The 20,717-nt window shown below is 38.1% G+C and overlaps 1 protein-coding gene across 1 annotated transcript; it reads right to left on the bottom strand.

Moving 5' to 3' along the window:
• Window positions 1–249: 249 nt before the first annotated feature.
• LOC122668254 (serine carboxypeptidase-like 13) lies at window positions 250–20,368 on the bottom strand (the record flags this gene model as incomplete). Its single annotated transcript, XM_043864843.1, has 26 exons — window positions 250–273; window positions 870–941; window positions 1,369–1,524; window positions 1,747–1,824; window positions 2,007–2,108; window positions 2,492–2,529; window positions 2,744–2,846; window positions 4,487–4,609; window positions 5,496–5,572; window positions 6,126–6,271; window positions 6,934–7,075; window positions 9,260–9,359; window positions 12,143–12,223; window positions 12,333–12,378; window positions 12,492–12,605; window positions 12,811–12,929; window positions 13,018–13,089; window positions 14,402–14,488; window positions 14,817–14,918; window positions 15,297–15,334; window positions 15,561–15,663; window positions 17,004–17,126; window positions 18,064–18,140; window positions 18,655–18,800; window positions 19,515–19,624; window positions 20,345–20,368. Coding segments are annotated over 26 exons (2,403 nt in total), but the record flags the coding sequence as incomplete, so codon positions are not given.
• Between the last annotated feature and the right edge of the window lie 349 nt (window positions 20,369–20,717).

Genomic DNA, 20,717 nt, shown 5'->3' with positions numbered 1-20,717 from the left:
GTTATATAGGTTCTTCCATCATCCACCTCTTGAACATAGCAAAGCTTTCCTTAGGCTTGTATACTGTAGCTTCATGCCCTCCTCCCTTCAATAAACAAAGATTATGCACTATAATTATTTTCCTTCATTGCTGCTACTTTAAAAACAATAGCATTGAAAAACAACTTCACTTATAAAGAACATATCTTGCCTTAACAGTTGCATATGTCATGTGATTGGAATAGGTCCTGGTATATCTACACCCAAAAATCAATTTGTCACATAACTCCTCAGCTACAGCCAGTACTCAAATTAGTCACAAAATCAAAATAAAAACACTTAAATTCAAGTTTTAAGAGAATCACCCTCCAACTTGGTCATCGACGAACCATGGCCGCCATTCATCGACAACAGAGTAGTTGAGAGATTTTATCCATGCTTCAGTGGCCAAGAATGGTACTATCATGTCATGATCACCACTATATTTTAAAGTTCAAGGCAGGCTCTATATGTATCAGTGATCCTGGATATTACAATGAAATAATATACACAGGCTGTGTTTGGTATGCATTCTTGGGTGATAAAAGTAGTTGTTTTCATTGCCTGAGAATGCAAAATCGACCTAGAACGCATACCAAACGTAGTCATACATTATGCATGGAGAATGGCCGATCGAGATTGATCTCACCTATATATTAAAGATCGATACCCTTTTTTACTAAGATTTACATGATACTTGACATTGCTTTTGATTTCAAATGTATAAGGTATGCTGAGGTGACACCTACGCCATTTTCTGATGGATCCCTATTTTTATCACCACAAAACCTTATTATTCATATCACAAGTAACTAAACCCTCCCTCTCATCGATCAGTAGTATTCTCATACCTCTCGGATCTGAAGAGCTTTACGCACACTAATGATATTAACCCAGTAATCCATTGAAAGATATTCATAGTCCTAAAAAATTTGATAGTATAAATAAACAAAAGTTAATCATTTAATGTTAGGGTTTTCTTTCCTGTCACTATGCCTAGTGAAGTATAACACTCCACTATTTTGCCACATGGCAGTACATGGGTTAGTCTATGTGATATAGGATCAGATAAGCATCTATAACACTCCACTATTTGCCACATGTCATTTTGTAATTTATACTCATCTCCATTTGATGGCATTTTGGTACTTTTTCTAAGAATTAGAGTTTGAGCAACGTCTCTTACTTTGGATTAAAATTTAGGCATTGAGATGAATGTGGTGTCCTCCATCACATGGACTGACCCATGTATTACGGTAAATAGTTAACTGTTATTCTTCACTAGGCATAGTGACGTATACATGAACCAACGAAATAGCAGGTAACCAGTTGGGGGAGAAATAGACTTACCAGGCACCGGAGTTCAGTTAAAGAGAGTTTTAGATCAAGGAACTCATTAGAAATTTGCCCAAGAGATCTTCTATCTCTAACCATCATATTAGGTCTTGGAGATCCAACATCACACACTGGTTGCAAAATATGTCTACTGTTTAATCTAGAAGTACACTGCAAATGTAAAATTGATCAACTTTTTTCATCTTATGTGTTGGCCTGTGAAAATGAGATTAGATATGATAAAAAGCTTTGTTGGACTTGGGTGCGTGCCCAAGTCCTTATAAGTCTTCACATTGAGCTACTCACATCCGATGTGAGATTATTACTTTCCATGCAACCCCCTAATAAAATGAGGAGACTCCCAACAAGCTATAAGTAACAAGTCTTGCTCACCTTTTTGAATTCTTTCATATCCTCCAAACACTTTACATTGTTGGGATCTATTTCTACATATTCCCCTCCACAATTCCTCTGGAGAGACCGGGAAAAAAAACACACAAGGGATAAAGATTAGTCTCATGTAGTTATTTGTCTTTGATTCTTTACCAAGAAAAAAAAAATGTTATTTGCCTTTGATTACAAAGATTATTGCCAACAATGTTAATCAGAATGAAAGAGAGGGAATAAGAGCTTTTGATGAGTTTTTCAGTTACCTCATGAAGTTCATTTGGTATAAGTCCCATGCCATGAGCAAATGGCACTTGTTTGTTGCTGTCATAAAATGGATCTGTCACAGGATTTCCAAGTACATATCCCTGAAAAACATTTCCAAACCACAAACCATTTGGTAATTAACCATAGTCCATTGATGTTAACTACCTATTTGGTGGTTATCAATTATCATAAACTACTGTCTAAGCTCTATTTTTAATTGAAAGAAATCATTAGTCATAACTTGATGCTCCAACTTTATTTCTTGTAGATTAATTATATGGAGAAAGAATGAACAAACAAGCCACATAAGTGAACAAATGTCTAGCACACTTGGTAGCTTTGTCATGCATAAAATCCCATTGCTATCAAGAAGGTCTTGGGGTTCAAGTCTCCTAGTTCACAGCTTCCTTTCCCCTTAGAATAGAATAGAGTAGGATCTATGAACAAAAAAAAAAGAAGTCACATAATACAATGCAAAACTTACTTTAAGATTGATATACGGTTGGATACCAGCTTCATTGCCTGAAAGCAGTGCCACAAAATTTAAAATCACATTTTAGGGGGGGCTGTTTTGGTATGCATTCTAGGTCAATTTTGTATTCTTGAGTGATAAAAATAGTTGTTTTTATCACTCAAGAATACAAAATTGACCTAGAATGCATACCAAACACAACCTAAGTAAGGAAAAGGATAACCCCAGTAAAAGGTTAAAAAAACAGAAGAAAAAGAGAATTACCATCTGATATTTCTTGAGTAACGACTGGCACGATCTTGCCGGAATATGAATTTCCAGCAACGTAGAAAGGATTCATCAGAAACTGTGGATGGTCGATCATCCACTGCAAACGGAAAATGTATATTGAAGGGGAGACTTAAGTTGGACAATCAGGGAGAAAAAAAAGAGTGATTTAATTAGGTTAATGATAGTTTAAGGGCAATGTTAATGCAAATTATAATAACTATCTTAGGACTTTGAGTCCAACGATAGAATATAATAAGGGTTTTTCTTGGTGCAACTGGTTGGTTACACCGGTCTATCACCATGACTATGTTGCCTTTATATATATATATATATATATATATAAACTGGTGGTCAATTCATACAAGTCTTTTCTATGTCACGTACGATGATTATAACTCATGATTCTCAACATGCATGGTTACACGTATATTGTCTCATATAATAAATATGTGAAAAAAAAAATTTCATTTACACGACCCTATTCAAGTAAGCTTATCCACACGGTCCACCATTTTGAGCAACGGCTGTTGGATCATATGTACACCTTTTGTATTAGTTACATGTCAAATTTTATATTTAAATTGAATCGAATAACTCAATCAGCTATGTTCATGTATCTTTGCTTTTTTTTTTTAATTAGTTATCTTTGTATGTCCATGCACCTTCTCATAGTTCCTAGATTTTCAAAGCTTTATTTTGTCACTTAGCAAAATACATTTAGGTAGTTGACCTAGGTTTCTATCCATCTGAACAATTTTGGTCTCATTCGATCTACCATGTGGCAAATATTAGGGAATTTTGATCAGCTTATCCAAATTGGTCATTTAGGAAACTTTTGCTTGATTTGTAAATGATACTATGCAAAATATCTTTTACTTTCCTTGGATAGATGTGTGTCACAATTGCACAATTTATACCATGCGGCCATATTCATTATGAACAGAGTATTTACCTAAAAAGTTTATCTAGAATGCACAATCCAGAGGGTAGGGTATCTCTAGACGACACACTTAGTAGTTCCACATAATAGGGGGATGTGATAAACCTAACCATTGGGCATTTAGGGAATCGTTTAGATTACTTGTCATCTTTTAGATATAAATTCGGATATACACTTCCTAGATATGTGTCAATGCATCCTTGTATTTTTTAGTTATTCAACTATTAATGGTTTGCATCCTTTGCAAGGCATTAGTTTGCCACTAGAGCGATCAATTCCATTTAAGCTGAAATTTGACATATGGGCAGAGGACTTTGGAATCTACTTGCTCAAAAATTTATGTCTCATCCAAATTACCATGTGATAGATATTTAAATTGCCCCCAAAAGAGGGGGGGGGGGGGAATCCCCTATGTGAGCCGTGTAGTGAAATCATTTCCTTATTATTTTATTATACCTTGGGAGTAACTCCATCGACAGAGGACGGTTCATCCACCATTCTAGGGTTCACAAACCGCTATAGGGTTTTAATGTGTTTCCAAAATGCCCTCCTGATTCCCCCTCCCACCTCTCCCACCCTGCATGAAGAGGAAAACTCGGTCCTTCAAACTTGTGATGAAAATACATTTTCATCTGTTTATAATATAAACTTTTATGTTAACAATACATTTTCATCGGTTATGAGAGTAGATCTATATCATATGGAAATATTCATCCAAATAGCAACATGCCAAATGGTATAATATACTATCCAAATAACCAAGGACCTTATAATTGAATTGGGTATCCTTTACATACCTTTGTAATGAACTGGTATACCATTTTAGATGCTTCAAAGTCGCCAGTAATAAAACCTGCCAATGTTGTGTTGTAGGAGAATCCAGTTCCAACAAGTGAATCTAGATAAATAATGCTAGTCACCTGGTACACAATATATAAAAAAATATTATTCAATTAATTAAAAAAACGGTTTTCATCCCATTTCACTATTTGCCACATTAGTCCATGTGATAAAAGATCAAGTAAGTATCTCATTAATACAATTTCAACTTAAAATGAGTAGAGACAGTTGCTAAAGTTACTATTGATGATGTCATTTTGTATTTTAAATTCATCTCCATTTTGATTCAAGTTCAAGACGACCCACTGGGTGGCCACATAGAGACCCACAAGGGTAAGACAAGACTTACAGAGGACCAGCAAGGGGGGCCGACTAGGACCCTTAATTCAATCTTACAACAACCAATTACTACTGCAAGAATGTGAAGGTTAGAAGGATCGAACCACAGACCTCTCCCTCGACTTACATTATACCAACTGCCTTCCAACATTTTGATAATTTTACTGAAACTTTGAATCAGAGTTAGAGCAACTTTTCTTTGCTTATTTTAGACTAAAATTTAACCATTGAGAAGTATGTGGGTTTTCTATCACGTGGACTAACCCAAATCAAGTGGCAAATAGTGAAACATTACACTTTCCTATGCATAGTGACACTTAGAAGGACAAAAAAATATAATGGGAAAAGAAATGTTAATCAGTGTTGTGTGTGGACGTGTACCTACGCCCAAACACAGCCCGGCACAAAAAGATTACTGCACCACTAGACCTTTCCACCTTTTCAGGCGAGTGCGCAGTCGTTTCTCATCGGATTGTTTGTTCTCAGATACAAGCCCACACACAACATCTGTCAGCGATCTTCCTCCCCAATACAATATAATCTAAAGTCAGAAAGCAAAAGATAAATCCAATCAATAGATATTGCAAAGTGTGCCTCTCTGTGGTAATAAGAGTAATTAATACCAACCTTGGTCCATGACTCTGGATTCTCAATGAGTCTGGGTAGGTCACCGTTGTACTCTGCCATAGCAAAATTAAGTGGGCCTACAACCATAAATACACCATACTCAATTCCATAAAAATAAAAAAAAAATAGTTATTATTATTTCAAGTTTTCAATTAATATATGCATTCAATATGTATGGTTCTTGTCGCTCTCAGAGTTTAGTAGTGAATATCAAAATCCAGTTCCCAAAACCCTAGAACCGGTCCCAACAGAACGTCCAAAATTAGAATCAGTTATGACTTATGATTGATTCTGATTCGAATTGATTGATTTGAATGAATTAGATCCAAATCGATCAATTTGATCTGATTTCTGACTTGTGAAATAGTATTTGGAGTTTTACGATTTAAAAAAAAAAGGCAAATGATCGTAGACCTATATCAACATGGGAAACAATGAAAGCACACAAGGGGGATCAGTTGAGATGCTGAATTGTAAAAACACATTATCATGTGTCTAAGCGCAGAAACCATATCATCAATAGGCGTTCTTTTTTCCTTAAATAAAAATTGCATTCCATATAGGAATTACACTAACAAAACCCTTGTAACAAAAACAAATAAATAAATAATTGAAAATTAATTAACCAACCGTTTCCAAAAAAGAAAGCACTTAAAGAGGAGCAGCTTGGACCTCCCGTGAGCCAAATCATAATAGGGTCCTCTTTGGGATTTTTCTCCGACTTTACAAAGTAGTAAAAAAGCTGCACTTCCTCCGATTCCCCAAAACCAATGTACCTAAATGAAGAGGAATTAATCCAATTATTAAACATGAATGTCCATTGCCCAGACCCATTCATTATAGTTTCATAAGTTAAAAGGACTTTCTATCAAAAAAATATTTTAAAAAAAAATTGTGCAATAGATCGCTATCTGGTTGTGTAGCACTTGATCAATGCGAGGTTAAGAAGAGCACGAATTTGTGTGGGGTCCTATGTCTAGACACAAGAAACATACGATCGATTAATATTCTTTTTCCTATCAAAGAATATTAAATTTGTAAATATATTAGCGATTTAAGAAATAGACAACTGTACCTAGTTGAAAATTAAATTTGTAAAAAATTGAATCACTATTTTTTTTCAAAAAGGAGAATCTTGGTGTAACAAATGATGGTGATATTAATAAGTTGTAACCATCCTAGGTGGAACACAATTTCTAGTTGTAGCTCCCGGCCCAGTTCCTCATTAATCCCTCTAATATGGGGTGGATCCCACCTGGGTAAGTATAGGATGACCATTGTGTCCTTCTTGTTAGAGGAATTGGGGAACTAGGCAAGATAAGGAACTAAAGGAGATAAAGATACATAGACTAATTTTATTTTTATTTTTTTTTGGGGGGGGATGTAGGAGGCCTAGTACCCTAAGCCCAAAGCAAAGTCAATATGTATTATATCATACCCGGTTTCCATTTGAAAGGGAAGAGGACCTTGAAACCCTGGAAGATGCTTGACTATTGCTGAGTGAAGTTGTAGTAGCTGTATAAGGAACAGAGTGAAGCACAGCAACAGCTTCTTTGCTCCTCCCATCTCTCTCACTTCTCCTGTGTGTGTGAGAGAGAGAGTATATGTCCCTTTCAATTATTGTAACTATCTCTCTCTCTCTCACATTATGTGCCGTGTTTGGTAGTTTGTGTGGTTCTTATACAGATATCCAGCTCCACCTGCGAAGTAGAAAATATCTTCACGTGTTCACGCATGTGACCCTTCGATGGGAAATTTTGTTTTCAAGGTCAGGGAAGAATTTTACTGCTGCAACTATGAAAAGAAGTAAGATATAATTCAAAGGAAATTAGTACGCTACGTCAGCACTCCCATGTGTCTATCTCTCCTCCTTAAAATAAAGGGACAAAGGTATCTTTTCACAGGGGTAGAAGAAACATAGACTCATGGGAGACAGAGAACTTTTTCCCTAACCGAAAATAGGTCTTTCGAATTCCATAAAAAAAAAAAGTTCTTCCAAAAACGAAGACACCCACAGGGCCACAACCCCCTTTGGATAAACAAGAGATACCATTTAGCAATACTATAGACACAAAGGTACTTTGATCTTGAAACAAAATCTCAAAAACAAGAGTCAACACGGGTGTAACTATGAAAAGAAGTAAGCTATAATCCAAAGGGAAGCAGTTTTCAGTACGGGAGTGTGGCCAACGCCAGCACTTCCATGTGTCTATCTCTCTTCCTTAAAATAAAGCGGTAGAGGTGTCTTTTCACAGGGGTAGAAGAGAGATAGACTCATGGGAGTGCTGACGTTGGCCACACTCCCAGACAGAGAATTTTTCCCTAACCGAAAATAGGTCTTCTGAATTCCATCAAAAAAAAAAAACACAAAAAGTTCTTCTGAAAACGAAGATACCCACAGGGCCACAACCCCCTTTGGGTAAACAAGAGATACCATTTAGCAATACTATAGACACAAAGGTTCTTTGATCTTGAAACAAAAGCTCAAAAACAAGAGTCAACACGGGTGTAAGACCCTTCAATGGGATTGAAAAAAACTAAAAGAAGTATTTAAATCAAGAACATTAGGAGGACCTGGTTCTCCTCCAGCCCAGTAAAAACAGGGGGTTTTGGTCATTTCACAGGGGAGGGGGAGGGGGAGGGGGAGGGGGGGGGGGGGGGGCTGCCTAAGAGATGACCCAAACACCCCTATTTTTTTCAATTTGATTCAGTTCGTTTTAAATGGCAAATTTGGGTTTCAGTTCCAGCTCTAAATTGACACTTTTAGTTACTGGCAATTAAAAACACTCAAAATCACTTTACCCAAAAAAAAATGGAAAAGGTTGTCTTCCTCTCTCCTCCCCTTTTGGTAAAGGCCCTCTTCCCCTCCTGTGTTAAGCCTTCTGATCGGTGTATACCACCAATTTATCGGAAACTGGCAACATGCCCAACCCTCTCCTGAAAAACTATACACATAATATTTGGGAAAGAGATTGCCACCCAACTGTGCTGCGCACGTTGCTCCTACGCCTTAATATAGAGGCACACAAAATGACCACCGCATCCCTTGAAACCCCGGAAGTGACTACGGGTGCAATGGTCATCTTGCACGCCTGTGTTGGAACGTAGGACGGCATGTCTAGCATGGATCGAGCTCCTCTCCAGCGAGCACCCCTCAGTGAGACATCCAATAGCGTGGCTGCTCTATGCATGTTGAGTTGTGCGCCAAGGTGGGGCCAGGCCTCGCAGTTGGATGCCTCACTGCTTGGTACTCACCGGCCAGGGTTGACAATTACCTACATTTACAACTGGCACGAATTGGAATTTTTACTATTCAAGATAAAATCTAAACCATTACATTCTCACACTCAGACACACTCAAAGACATGACTTAGTTCTAGTGGAATACATATGCTGTTATTATAGATGATTAAATAAAGGGGAAATATCTACCCCCTCTCCTCTAAGTTTGCCTAATATCAAACCAGTACCCAAGTTTTGAAAAATATCTACCCCTCTCCTATTTTAAAGATTATATCAACCGTACCCTAACTGTTAAAAATGCCATTAAGTGATGATGTGGCATTAATAAAATTTATAAAACCCTAAAATACCCTTAACCCAACCCTAACCTAACATTCTCTCTCCTCTCTCACTCCTCCCCATCCCTCGTTTCTCTTTCCTTCTTTCTTCTCCGGGTACACCACCACCGTCTTTCTCGTCGAAACCCTATCGACAAATTTCATCCTCTCCAAGCGCTATGGTTCTATGCCAACAAATGATGCCTCTGTCGTCGCCCACAAAATCGAAGAAGAAGCCTTCTATGTCGCCTCCGCTGCCGCCGCTTCCAGCACAACCGAAGACGATGACATCGATATTCTTCAACTTTACATGAGAATCAAGAGAATACTCAACAAGAAAACAAACACTTTCAGCTTCAATTCCCGCATAGCCCAGCAAGGAATCATGGCCGCGCTCTTCGATTCGGGATTTACCAACCAATTGATTAAAGAAGAAGAAATCAAACCTAGGACACATGACTTATTTGATTAATGGGAGGACTTCTGGAACCATGAACCAGCATCACGACCATTGAACTTCTTGGATTAGCACCACCTGTGGATCTGCAACTAAGAGAAACTAAGAGCTTTCGATGAAACCTGATTGAACCTATTTGTTTAATGGTCGCACCGGCTGCCACTGCTATTTCTATCATGAACAAGCAAAAGAAAAGCACCGTGCGATCACCACACAATTGATATGACAAGAAGCCTGATTGCCATTACAGCTATGGGTGGAATGTTGCACCTGGTTCTTTTGAAACAGAGCTCTTGGCCTCTAATTGCAGCGATGAGTAGCTCTTGGGACTCCATTCTTTAGAAATTCTCAACCCCCTACATTGAACTACGCCCGCCTCACCTCCACCTCCGCTCCCTTGCCCTTGCCCTTGCCCTTGCCCTTGCCCTTGCCCCTATCGCACATGTGTCCTAGGTTTGATTTCGTCTTCTCCATCTTTTTCTCCGTTTGTCCGATGGACTCCAAATACAGAGGGGCTTCGTCATCTTTGTATCTGAAATTGGGAATCATATAGCAGAAAATACAGAGAGCAAAGACATGTCACCATTCTGATCCAGATGAGAGAGCAGAGAACTCTGCGACTCTGGTCATCGGCTCAAACCCTCTTCAAAGCCTCGGGACTGATTCTTTCTTACAAACGGGCTAATTTTCGTCGGATTGTTTTTGTCCTTTCGGATAGAAGCAACTGATTACTCAGATCTACTTTAAATTTTCGGATTTTAAGAACAAAGATTTCCAGATTCGTACATGAGATTTTGGTGCTTTGAAAGGTCATTCTTCATAGTTTGTGAGAATTGGATCACTCTGCAACTTCTGATTTTCAGAAACAAATATTTTTGGTTTGTGAGGAGTTTGGGTTAGGTACCTAAAGTCTAACAATTTCTTTTTCAGGGCTTTAAAGATCTGATTTAGCTGAAATGGTGTGGAGAAGGAAACGGTGGGTTGCTGCCTCTGATAACTGTGAGAAGTGGGCTGGGCGGTTGCGGAGAATGGGGGCAAGGCTGAGTGCAAGGAATGGTAGTGGAGGGGAGACCGAGACGGAGAAGAAGGGGGAGATTGGGTTAGGTTAGGTTAGGTTTGGGTTGGGTTGGGTTAGGTTAAGGATATTTTGGGGTTTTACAAATTTTGTGTATGCCACATCATCCCTTAATGGCATTTTTTAACAGTTAGGATACGGTTGATAGAGTCATTATAAAGTAGGGGAGGGGGTAGATATTTTTTTTTTAAAACTTGGGTACTGATTTGATATTAGGCAAACTTAGAGGGGAGGAGGTAGATATTTCCCCTTAAATAAATGGTTTTAAATGTTATTTGAGCAGCGGTATTCTAGGTGGCTCGATCGGTCTCTAGGCTGGCCTTGGTCCTGCCACATGCAGGTCAGACAAGGCTGTAATTTTGTGGACAAGTGACCCTAGTCTGGGGTTCCCTATTCACATGTCAAGTTTCATCCTAGTTGGTATTGGTTAAATCGCATAATCAAGTATTAAAAAATTAAGGACTATAGAGAGGGAGCACACCAACAATGGTTGAGTGACAAATATAGGGACGCATGGACATGGGCATATATGGGGAGTTGTATTTTATTGAATAAAAAGGGCATACCCAGTGCACAAAACTCTCACTACTGCGGAGTCTGGGGAGGGTCATAATGTACGTAGTCTTACCCCTCGCTTCGTGAAAAGACTGTTTCTAGAGATTCGAACCCATGACCAGTTGATCACAATGGAGCAACCTTACTGTTGCACCAAGATCCACGGAAAATTATCACCTCCAGTTTGCTGACCGGCCCAGTTCCCCAGTTCCTCTAATATGGGGATGGTGGACCCCACCCGGGCAGGGTGTTTGGGCATGGGTAGAGAGGTCATTTCAGCCCCCCTTCGTTAGAGGAACTGGGGAACTGGGCCGGTCAGCAAACTGGAGGTGATAAAGATCCCAAGATCCACCCTCTAATTGTATTTTATTGAATGTTTTACAATTGGCAAGTGGCCAATCTAGACTATTACTTCGATATCCAAGAGTTGGAATAGCCAGATCACCTGTCAATGGGGGCTGAAATAGGTTGACCACTCTTAGAAATCCTTTCCAAGGAGGCAAGTGTAGAATTTTTTTTGGCCAAATAATATTTCCACTCTCCATTTAGTTAGATTGAAGCCAAAGGTTCTATCTAAATGCATGGAATTTTCCAAGGGGAAGTGAATACTTTTCCCCTATGTAATTTATCCTAACTGAAACCGATCCCTTTTAAGGGTCTATCTATTTCACTTGAGTATCTAATTAGGGTTCCGTACATCAAACCTTGCCTGATTGAAATGCTCTGCTGATGATGTACCGATGCAAACATACAATTTAATTTGAAAAAAAAAAATTATGGCATCCACACCCAAATTGTAATCAAAACCAGGTGGAACTAGGTCCAAGATCTTTATATATCATAACAGTAGCTGATCAAAAACACTTTATTAGGGCACATTAATGGCATACATCAGGCTTAATTTAAAAGTGAAATTAAACTCCCTCATTGCCAGCTTTATTTGAATAAGCAGAGCTCTAGTAGTAGATTTGAGACCCTGAGAACCTAATGTAGTTTGTTATAAAGGTTCTTCCATCATCCATCTCTTGAACATAGCAAAGCTTTCCTTAGGCTTGTATGCTGTAGCTTCATGCCCTCCTCCCTGCAATAAACAAAGATTATTCACTGTAATTATTTTCCTTCATTGCTGCTACTTTAAAAACAATAGCATTGTTTGTAAAACAACTTCATTTATAAAGAACATATCTTGCCTTAACAGTTGCATATGTCATGTGATTGGAATAGGTCCTGGTATATCTACACCCCAAAAAAAAAAAAATTTGTCACATAACACCTCAGGTACAGTCAGTATTCAAATTAGTCACAAAATCAAAATAAAAACACTTAAATTCAAGTTTTAAGAGAATCACCCTCCAACTTGGCCATCCACGAACCATGGCCGCCATTCATCGACAATAGAGTAGTTGAGAGATTTTATCCATGCCTGAGTGGCCAAGAATGATGCTACCATGTCATGATCACCACTGTATTTAAAGTTCAAGTTAGGTTATATATGTATCAGTGATCCTGGATATTACAATGAAATAATATACATAGGTTGTGTTTGGTATGCATTCTTGGGTGATAAAAGTAGTTTTTATCGCCTGAGAATGCAAAATCGACCTGGAATGTACACCAAACGTAGTCATACATTATGGATGGAGAATGGCTGATCGAGATTGATCTCACCTGTATATTAAAGATCGATAACCTTTTTTACTAAGATTTACATGATACTTGACACTGCTTTCGATTGCAAATGTATAAGGTATGCTACGGTGACACCTACGCCATTTTTCGATGGATCCCTGTGTTTATCACCACAAAACCTTATTATTCATATCATAAGCAACTAAACCCTACCCTCCCTCTTATCAGTCAGTATTATTCTCATACCTCTCGGATCTGAAGAGCTTTACGCACACTAATTATATTAGCCCAGTAATCCAGCAAAAGATATTCATCGTCCTAAAAAAAATTGACAGTAAAAATAAACAGAAGTTAACTATTTAAGGTTAGGGTTTTCTTTCCTGTCACTATGCCTAGTGAAGTATAACACTCCACTATTTGCCACATGGCAATACGTTGGTTAGTCTATGTGATATAGGACCAAATAAGCATCTACAACACTCCACTATTTGCCACATGTCATTTTGTAAGCTCATGAATTCCGGGTGGGTCGGTTGGCAAATTCTTATTCGAATACCCTTCAGGGATGGATTGAGGTGGGGAATAGTTTATGGTTCTCATTTATGGATATTTGTATCTTGCTCTTCTGTTTCTAGTTCAGTCTGAGTAGCTTCTTATCCCAAGGTTGTTTAAGCTTTGTATCTCAAGGCTGTTTATTTAAGCAGGTAGAATAGTAAAGCTCTCTTTCAATCTATAGGACTCTTTTGTCTCATCTTTCGTTCCGAGAGTTTCATCTTTCCTTGGGAGGGATAAGACCACCCTTCGGGACTCAACCCCTTACTAAAGCTCCATAGATGGCTCCAACTTGATCAACATAACAAAAAGACACGGCAAAGCAAAAAAAGGAAAAGAAGATGTAGCAGAGACCATAACGAAGTTAGAAAAACAGAACGAGTGGCTAGTAAGCAATTGGCCGAAAGAGCAATGAGGAATCAAAACAATTTAAAAGCAGTGCATGAGGAACTAATAGCAAGAAAGCAATACTCATCTCCATTTGATGGCATTTGGTAATTTTACTAAGAACCAGAGTTTGAGCAACTTCTCTTTCTTTGGATTAAAATTTGGGCATTGAGATGAATGTGGTGTCCTCTATCAGATGGACTGACCCATGTATTGAAGCAAATAGTAGACTGTTATACTTCACTAGGCATAGTGACATATATATGAAACAATGAAATAGCAGATAACCAGTTGGGGAGAGAAATGGGCTTACCAGGCACCGGACTCCAGGACAAAAGAGTTTTAGATCAAGGAACTCATTAGAATTTTGCCCAAGAGATCTTCTATCTGTAACCATCATTTTAGGTCTTGGAGATCTAACATCACACACTGGTTGCAAAATATGTCTATCGTATATTCTAGAAGTACACTGCAAATGTAAAATTGATCAACTTTTTTCATTTTATGTGTTGGCCTGTGAAAATGAGATTAGATATGATAAAAAGCTTTGTTGGACTTGGGGGCCCACCCAAGTCCTTATAAGTCTTTACATTGGCTACTCACATCCGGTGTGAGATTGTTACTTTCACATGAAACCCCTTAATAAAATGAGGAGACTCCCAACAAGCTATAAGTAACAAATCTTGCACACCTTTTTGAATTCTTTCATGTCCTCCAAACACTCGACATTGCTGGGATCTATTACTACATATTCCCCTCCACAATTGCTCTGGAGAGACTGGAAGAAAAAAAACACAACGGATAAAAATTAGTCTCATGTAGTTATTTGTCTTTGATTCTATGCCCCCAAAAAAAAAAAAGTTCTTTGTCTTTGATTACAAAGATCATTGCCAATTGTTGGAACCGCTGCCTCTAAAAGGCTGACCTTGTAAGAAAGGGAGGAAACAATATGTATATCATACAAGAGTTCTAACACGGTGGATTATTCAAAGGGGAACACAGGTGAATAAATAATTTTTTAACATCTACCCGCTCCCAGGGGGACTTGATATGTTAATCCGAATAAAAGAGAGGGTATAAGAGCTTTTGATGAGTTTTTCAGTTACCTCATAAAGTTCATTTGGTATAAGTCCCATGCCATGAGCAAATGGCACTACTTTGTTGATGTCATAAAATGGATCTGTCACAGGATTTCCAAGTACATATCCCTGAAAAACATTTCCAAACCACAAACCGTTTGGTAATTAACCATAATCTATTGATGTTAACTACCTATTTGGTGGTTATCAATTATCATAAACTTCTATCTAAGCCCTATTTTTAATTGAAGGAAACCATTAGTCATAACTTGATGCTCCAATTTTATTTCTTGTAAATTAATTATATGGAGAAAGACTGAACAAACAACCCACATAAATGAACAAATGTCTAGCACACTTGGTAGCTTTGTGGTGCGTAAAATTCCATTGCTATCAGGAAGGTCCTGGGTTCAAGCCTCCTAGTTCACACCTTCCCTTCCCCTTAGAATAGAATAGAGTAGGACCTATTAAAAAAAAAAAAGCCACATAATATAATGCAGAACTTACTTTAAGATTGATATACGGTTGGATACCAGCTTCATTGCCTGAAAGCAGTGCAACAAAATTTAAAATCGCATGTTAGGGGGGTTGTTTTGGTATGCATTGTAGGTCAATTTTGTATTTTTGGGTGATAAAAATAGTTGTTTTTATCATGTGAGAATGCGAAATTGACCTAGAATGCATTCGAAGAATGCATACCAAACACAGCCTAAGTAAGGGAAAGGATAACCCAGGTAAAAGGGAGAAAAAACAGAAGAAAAAGAGAATTACCATCTGATATTTCTTGAGTAACGACTGGCACGATCTTGCCGGAATATGAATTTCCACCCATGTAGAAAGGATTCGTCAGAAATTGTGGGTGGTCGATCATCCACTGCAAACGGAAAATGTATATTGAAGAGGAGACTTAAGTTCGACAATGAGGGAAAAAGACAAGAGTGATTTAATTAGGTTAATGATAGTTTCAGGGCAGTGTTACTTCATATTATAATAACTGTCTTAGGACTTTGAGTCCAACGATAGAATATAATAAGGGTTTTCCTTGGTGCAACTACGGTTGGTTACACCGGTCTATCACCATGACTATGTTGCATATATATATATATATAACTGAGAATAATTATCATCTCTAATTTGCGGGCACCTTCAATTCCTCTAATAGGGGGGAGTGGAACCCACCTTGGGCAGTGTTTTCGGGCAGAGGTAGGGTGGTCATTTCTGCCCCCCCCCCCCCAAATGTGAAGAATTGGAAGAATTGAAGGGGACAGCGAATTAGAGGGGATAACAATTCTAAAAACCAGTGGTAAATTCATACAATAAAGGGGGGGGGGTTTACTTTCAGCAGTGAAAAATTCAACAATATGATAATCTTTTATCTTATATACAATTTTTGTTTTTTCTATATCACGTAGGATGATTATAACTCATGATTGTCCACATACATGGTTACACGTATGTTGTCTCATATAATAAATATGTGAAAACAAAATTTCATTTACATGACCCTATTCAAGTTAGCTTATCCACAAGGTCCACCATTTTGAGCAACGGCTGTTGGATTATATGTACACGTTTTGTATCAATTACATGTCAAATTTTATAGTTAAATTAAATCGAATAGCCCAATCATGTATGTCCTTGCATCTTTGTGCAGGCACCTTCACATAGTTCCTAATTGTATTTTTCAGTTATTCAACTATTAATGGCTTGCATCCTTTGCAAGGCATTAGTTTGCCATTTGACCAGGCAATTCCATCTGAACTGAAATTTGACATATGAGCGGGTGGACTTTGGATTCTACTTGCTCAAAATTTTGAGTCTCATCCAAATTACCATGTGACAGATATTTGAAATTCCCCCAAAAGGGGAGAAAAACCCTCTATGTGAACTATCTAGTGAAACCATGCCCTTATTATTCTATTATACCTTGGGAGTAATTCCACCGATAGAGGACGGTTCATCCACCATTCTAGGGTTCACAAACCTGTATAGGATTTTAATATGTTTCCAAAATGTCCTCCTAATACCCCCTCCCGCCTTCTTCCACCCTGAGTTATGAGGAAAACTTGGTCCTTCAAACTTAGTGATGAAAATACATTTTCATCTGTTTATAATATAAACTTTTATGTTAACAATACATTTTCATTGGTTATGGGATGTATACTATCCAAATAACCAAGGACCTTATAATTGAATTGGGTATCCTTTACATACCTTTGTAATGAACTGGTATACCATTTTAGATGCTTCAAAGTCGCCAGTAATAGAACCTGCCAATGTTGTGTTGTAGGAGAATCCAGTTCCAACAGGTGAATCTAGATAAATAATGCTAGTCACCTGGTACTCAATATATAAAATAATATTATTCAATTAATTAAAAAAACGGTTTTCATCCCTGTCACTATGCTTTGTGAAATTTAACACTTCACTATTTGCCACCTAACAATACATTGATTAGTCCATGTGATAGAAGACCATGAAAGCATCTCATTAGTACAATTTCAACTTAAAACGAATAGAGAGAATAACTAATTTCTAAAATTACTATTGATGATGTCATTTTGTATTTTAAATTCATCTCCATTTTGATACAAGTTCAAGTCTTCAAGACCCACTGTGTGGGCACATAGAGACCCACAAGGGTAAGACAAGACCTACAGAGGGCAAGCAAGGGGCCCACTAGGACACTTAATTCAATATTACAACAACCAATTACTACTGCAAGAATGTGAAGGCTAGGGGGATCGAACCACTGACCTTCCCTTGGACTTGCGTTATACCAACTGCCTTCTAGCATTTTGGTAATTTTACTAAAACTTTGAATCAGAGTTTGAGCAACTTTCTTAACTTATTTTAGACTAAAATTTAACCATTGAGAATTATGTGGGTTTTCTATCACTTGCACTAGCCCAAATCAAATGGCATATAGTGAAACATTACACTTTCTTAAGCATAGTGACACCTAGAAGGACAAAAAAATATAATGGGAAAAAGAACGCTAAATCAGTGCTGTGTGTGGGCATGTACCTACGCCCAAACACAATCCGGCACAAAAAGATTGCTGCACCGTTAGACCTTTCCACCTTTTTAGGCGAGTGCGATAATCTTTTCCCGTCAGGTTGTTTGGGCTCAGGTACACGCCTACACACAACATCTGTCAGCGATCTTCCTCCCAAATACAATATAATCTAAAGTCAGAAAGAAAAAGATAAATCCAATCAATAGATACTGAAAAGTGTGCCTCTCTGTGGTAATAAGAGTAATTAATACCAACCTTGGTCCATGACTCTGGATTCACAATGAGTCTGGGTAGGTCACCGTTGTACTGTGCCATAGCAAAATTAAGTGGGCCTACAACCATAAATGCACCATACTCAATTCCACCCAAAAAAAAATTTTATTATTATTATTATTTCAAGTTTTCAATTAATTTATGTATTCAATATGTAAGGTTCTTGTCGCTATCAGAGTTTAAGAGTGGATATCATTTCCCAAAACTCTAGAATCGGTCACAACCGAACGTTCAAATTTAGGATCAGGTTTTGATTCTGATTCGAATTGATTGATTTGAATAAATTAGATCCAAATCGGCTAAGTCAATTGAATTGATTTCAAATTTTTGAAACAGTACTTGGAGTTAAGATCATAAATCTATATCAGCATAGGGACTAATGAAAACACGCGACAGGGATCAGTTGAGATGCTGAACTGTAGAAACACATTGTCATGTGTCCAAGTGCAAGAACCACATAATAAGTTAGCGTTTTTTTTCCCTTAAATAAAAGTTACATGCCATACAAGAATTACACTAACAAAACCATTATAACAAAAAAAAAAATTTTAAACTGAAAATTAATTAACCAACCGTTTTCAAAGAAGAAGGCACTTAAAGAGGAGCAGCTTGGACCTCCTGTGAGCCAAATCATAATAGGGTCTTCTTCTGGATTTTTCTCCGACTTTACAAAATAGTAAAAAAGCTGCACTTCCTCCGATTCCCCAAAACCGATGTACCTAAATGAAGAGGAATTAATCCAATTATTAAACATGCATGCCCATTGCCGAGACCCATTCATTATAGTTTCATAAGTTAAAAGGACTTTCTATCAACAAAACAAAAAAGGTTAAAATGACATTTCGTGAAAAAACAAAAAAATTTGTGCAATAGATCGCTATCGGGTTGTGTAATACTTGATCAATGTGGGGTTAAGAAGAGCACGAATTTGCGTGGGGTCGTACGTCTAGACACAAGAAACACACGATAGATTAATATTTTTTTTCCTATAAAAGAATATTAAATTTGTAAATATATTAGCAATTTAAGGAATAGAGAACGGTACCTAGTTGAATAATAAATTTGTAAAAAGCGAATCACTTTTTTTTCAAGAAGGAGAATCTTGGTGTAACAAATTATGATGACATTAATAAGTTATAACCATCTTACGTGGAACACAATTTCTAGTTGTAGCTCCCGGTCCAGTTCCCCAATCCCTCTAATAAGGGGTGAACCCCACCTGGGTAGGTGTAGGATGGTTATTGTATCCTTCCTATTAGAGGGATTGGGGAACTGGGCCGGACAAGAAACTAAAGGAGATAAAAGATACATAGAGTAAGACCTATCCAAAAAAAAAATTACTGTACAATTTTATTTTTTTTGGGGGGGGGGGGGGGGTGGGGGGAGGGGGCTAGTATCCTAAGCCCAAAGCAAAGTTAATATCTATATCATACCCGGTTTCCATTTCAAAGGGAAGAGGATCTTGAAACCCTGGAAGATGCTCGACTATTGCTGAGTAAAGTTGTAGTAGCTGTATAAGGAACAGAGTGAAGCACAGCAACAGCTTCTTTGCGCCTCCCATCTCTCTCACTTCTCCCTTTGGTATAACCGGAGAGTAGAACCAAAGATTGGAAAAGTGATATAAATATGTCTCTTTCAATTATTGTAACTACCTCTCTCTCTCTCTCTCTCTCTCTCTCTCTCTCACACATTATGTGCGGTGTTTGGTAGTTTGTGTGGTTCTTGTATGGATGTCCAGCTCCACCTGGCGAGGAGATAATATCTTCACGTGTTCACCCATCTGACCCTTCGATGGGAAATTTTGTTTTTTAGGCAAAGCAAGAATTTTACTGCTGCAACTACTATGAAAAGTAGTAAGATATAATCCAAAATAGGTCTTCTGAAAATGAAAATGAAGACACCCACAACCCCCTTTGGGTAAACAAGAGATACCATTTAGCAATACTATAGACACAAAGGTTCTTTGATCTTGAAATAAAAGCTCAAAAACAAGAGTCAACACTGATGTAAGACCCTTCAATGGGATTGGGAAAAAAAAAATTTATTTAAATCAAGAACATTAGGAGGACCTGGCTCTCCTCCAACCCAGTAAAAACAGGGGGTTTTGATCATTTCATAAGGGAGGGGGGGGGGGGGGGGGCTGCCTATGAGATGACCCAAACACCCCTATTTTTTTCGATTTGATTCATTTCGTTTTAAATGGCAAATTTGGGTTTTAGTTCCGGCTCTAAATTGACACTTTTAATTCCTGGCAATTAAAAACACTCAAAATCACTTTACCCAAAAAAAAATGGAAAAGGTTGTCTTCCTCTCTCCTCCCCTTTTGGAAAAAACCCTCTTCCCCTCCTATGTTAAGCCTTCTGATCGGTGTATACCACCAATTTATCGGAAACTGGGGAAAGAGATTGCCATCCGACTGCGCTGCGCACGTCGCTCCTACGCCCTAATATAGGGGCACACAAAATAACCACCGCATCCCTTGAAACCCCGGAAGTGACCACGGGCGCAGCGATCATTTTGCACGCCAGTGTTAGAACGTAGGACGGCATGTCTAGCATGGATCGAACTCCTCTTCAGCAAGCACCCTGCCCAGTGAGGCATCCAACAGCAGGGCTGCTCTGTGCATGCTGAGTTGT

This window comes from Telopea speciosissima, chromosome 7 (assembly GCF_018873765.1).
Source record: "Telopea speciosissima isolate NSW1024214 ecotype Mountain lineage chromosome 7, Tspe_v1, whole genome shotgun sequence".
Lineage (NCBI taxonomy): Eukaryota > Viridiplantae > Streptophyta > Magnoliopsida > Proteales > Proteaceae > Telopea > Telopea speciosissima.
This window is presented reverse-complemented; position numbering and strand designations above follow the sequence as displayed.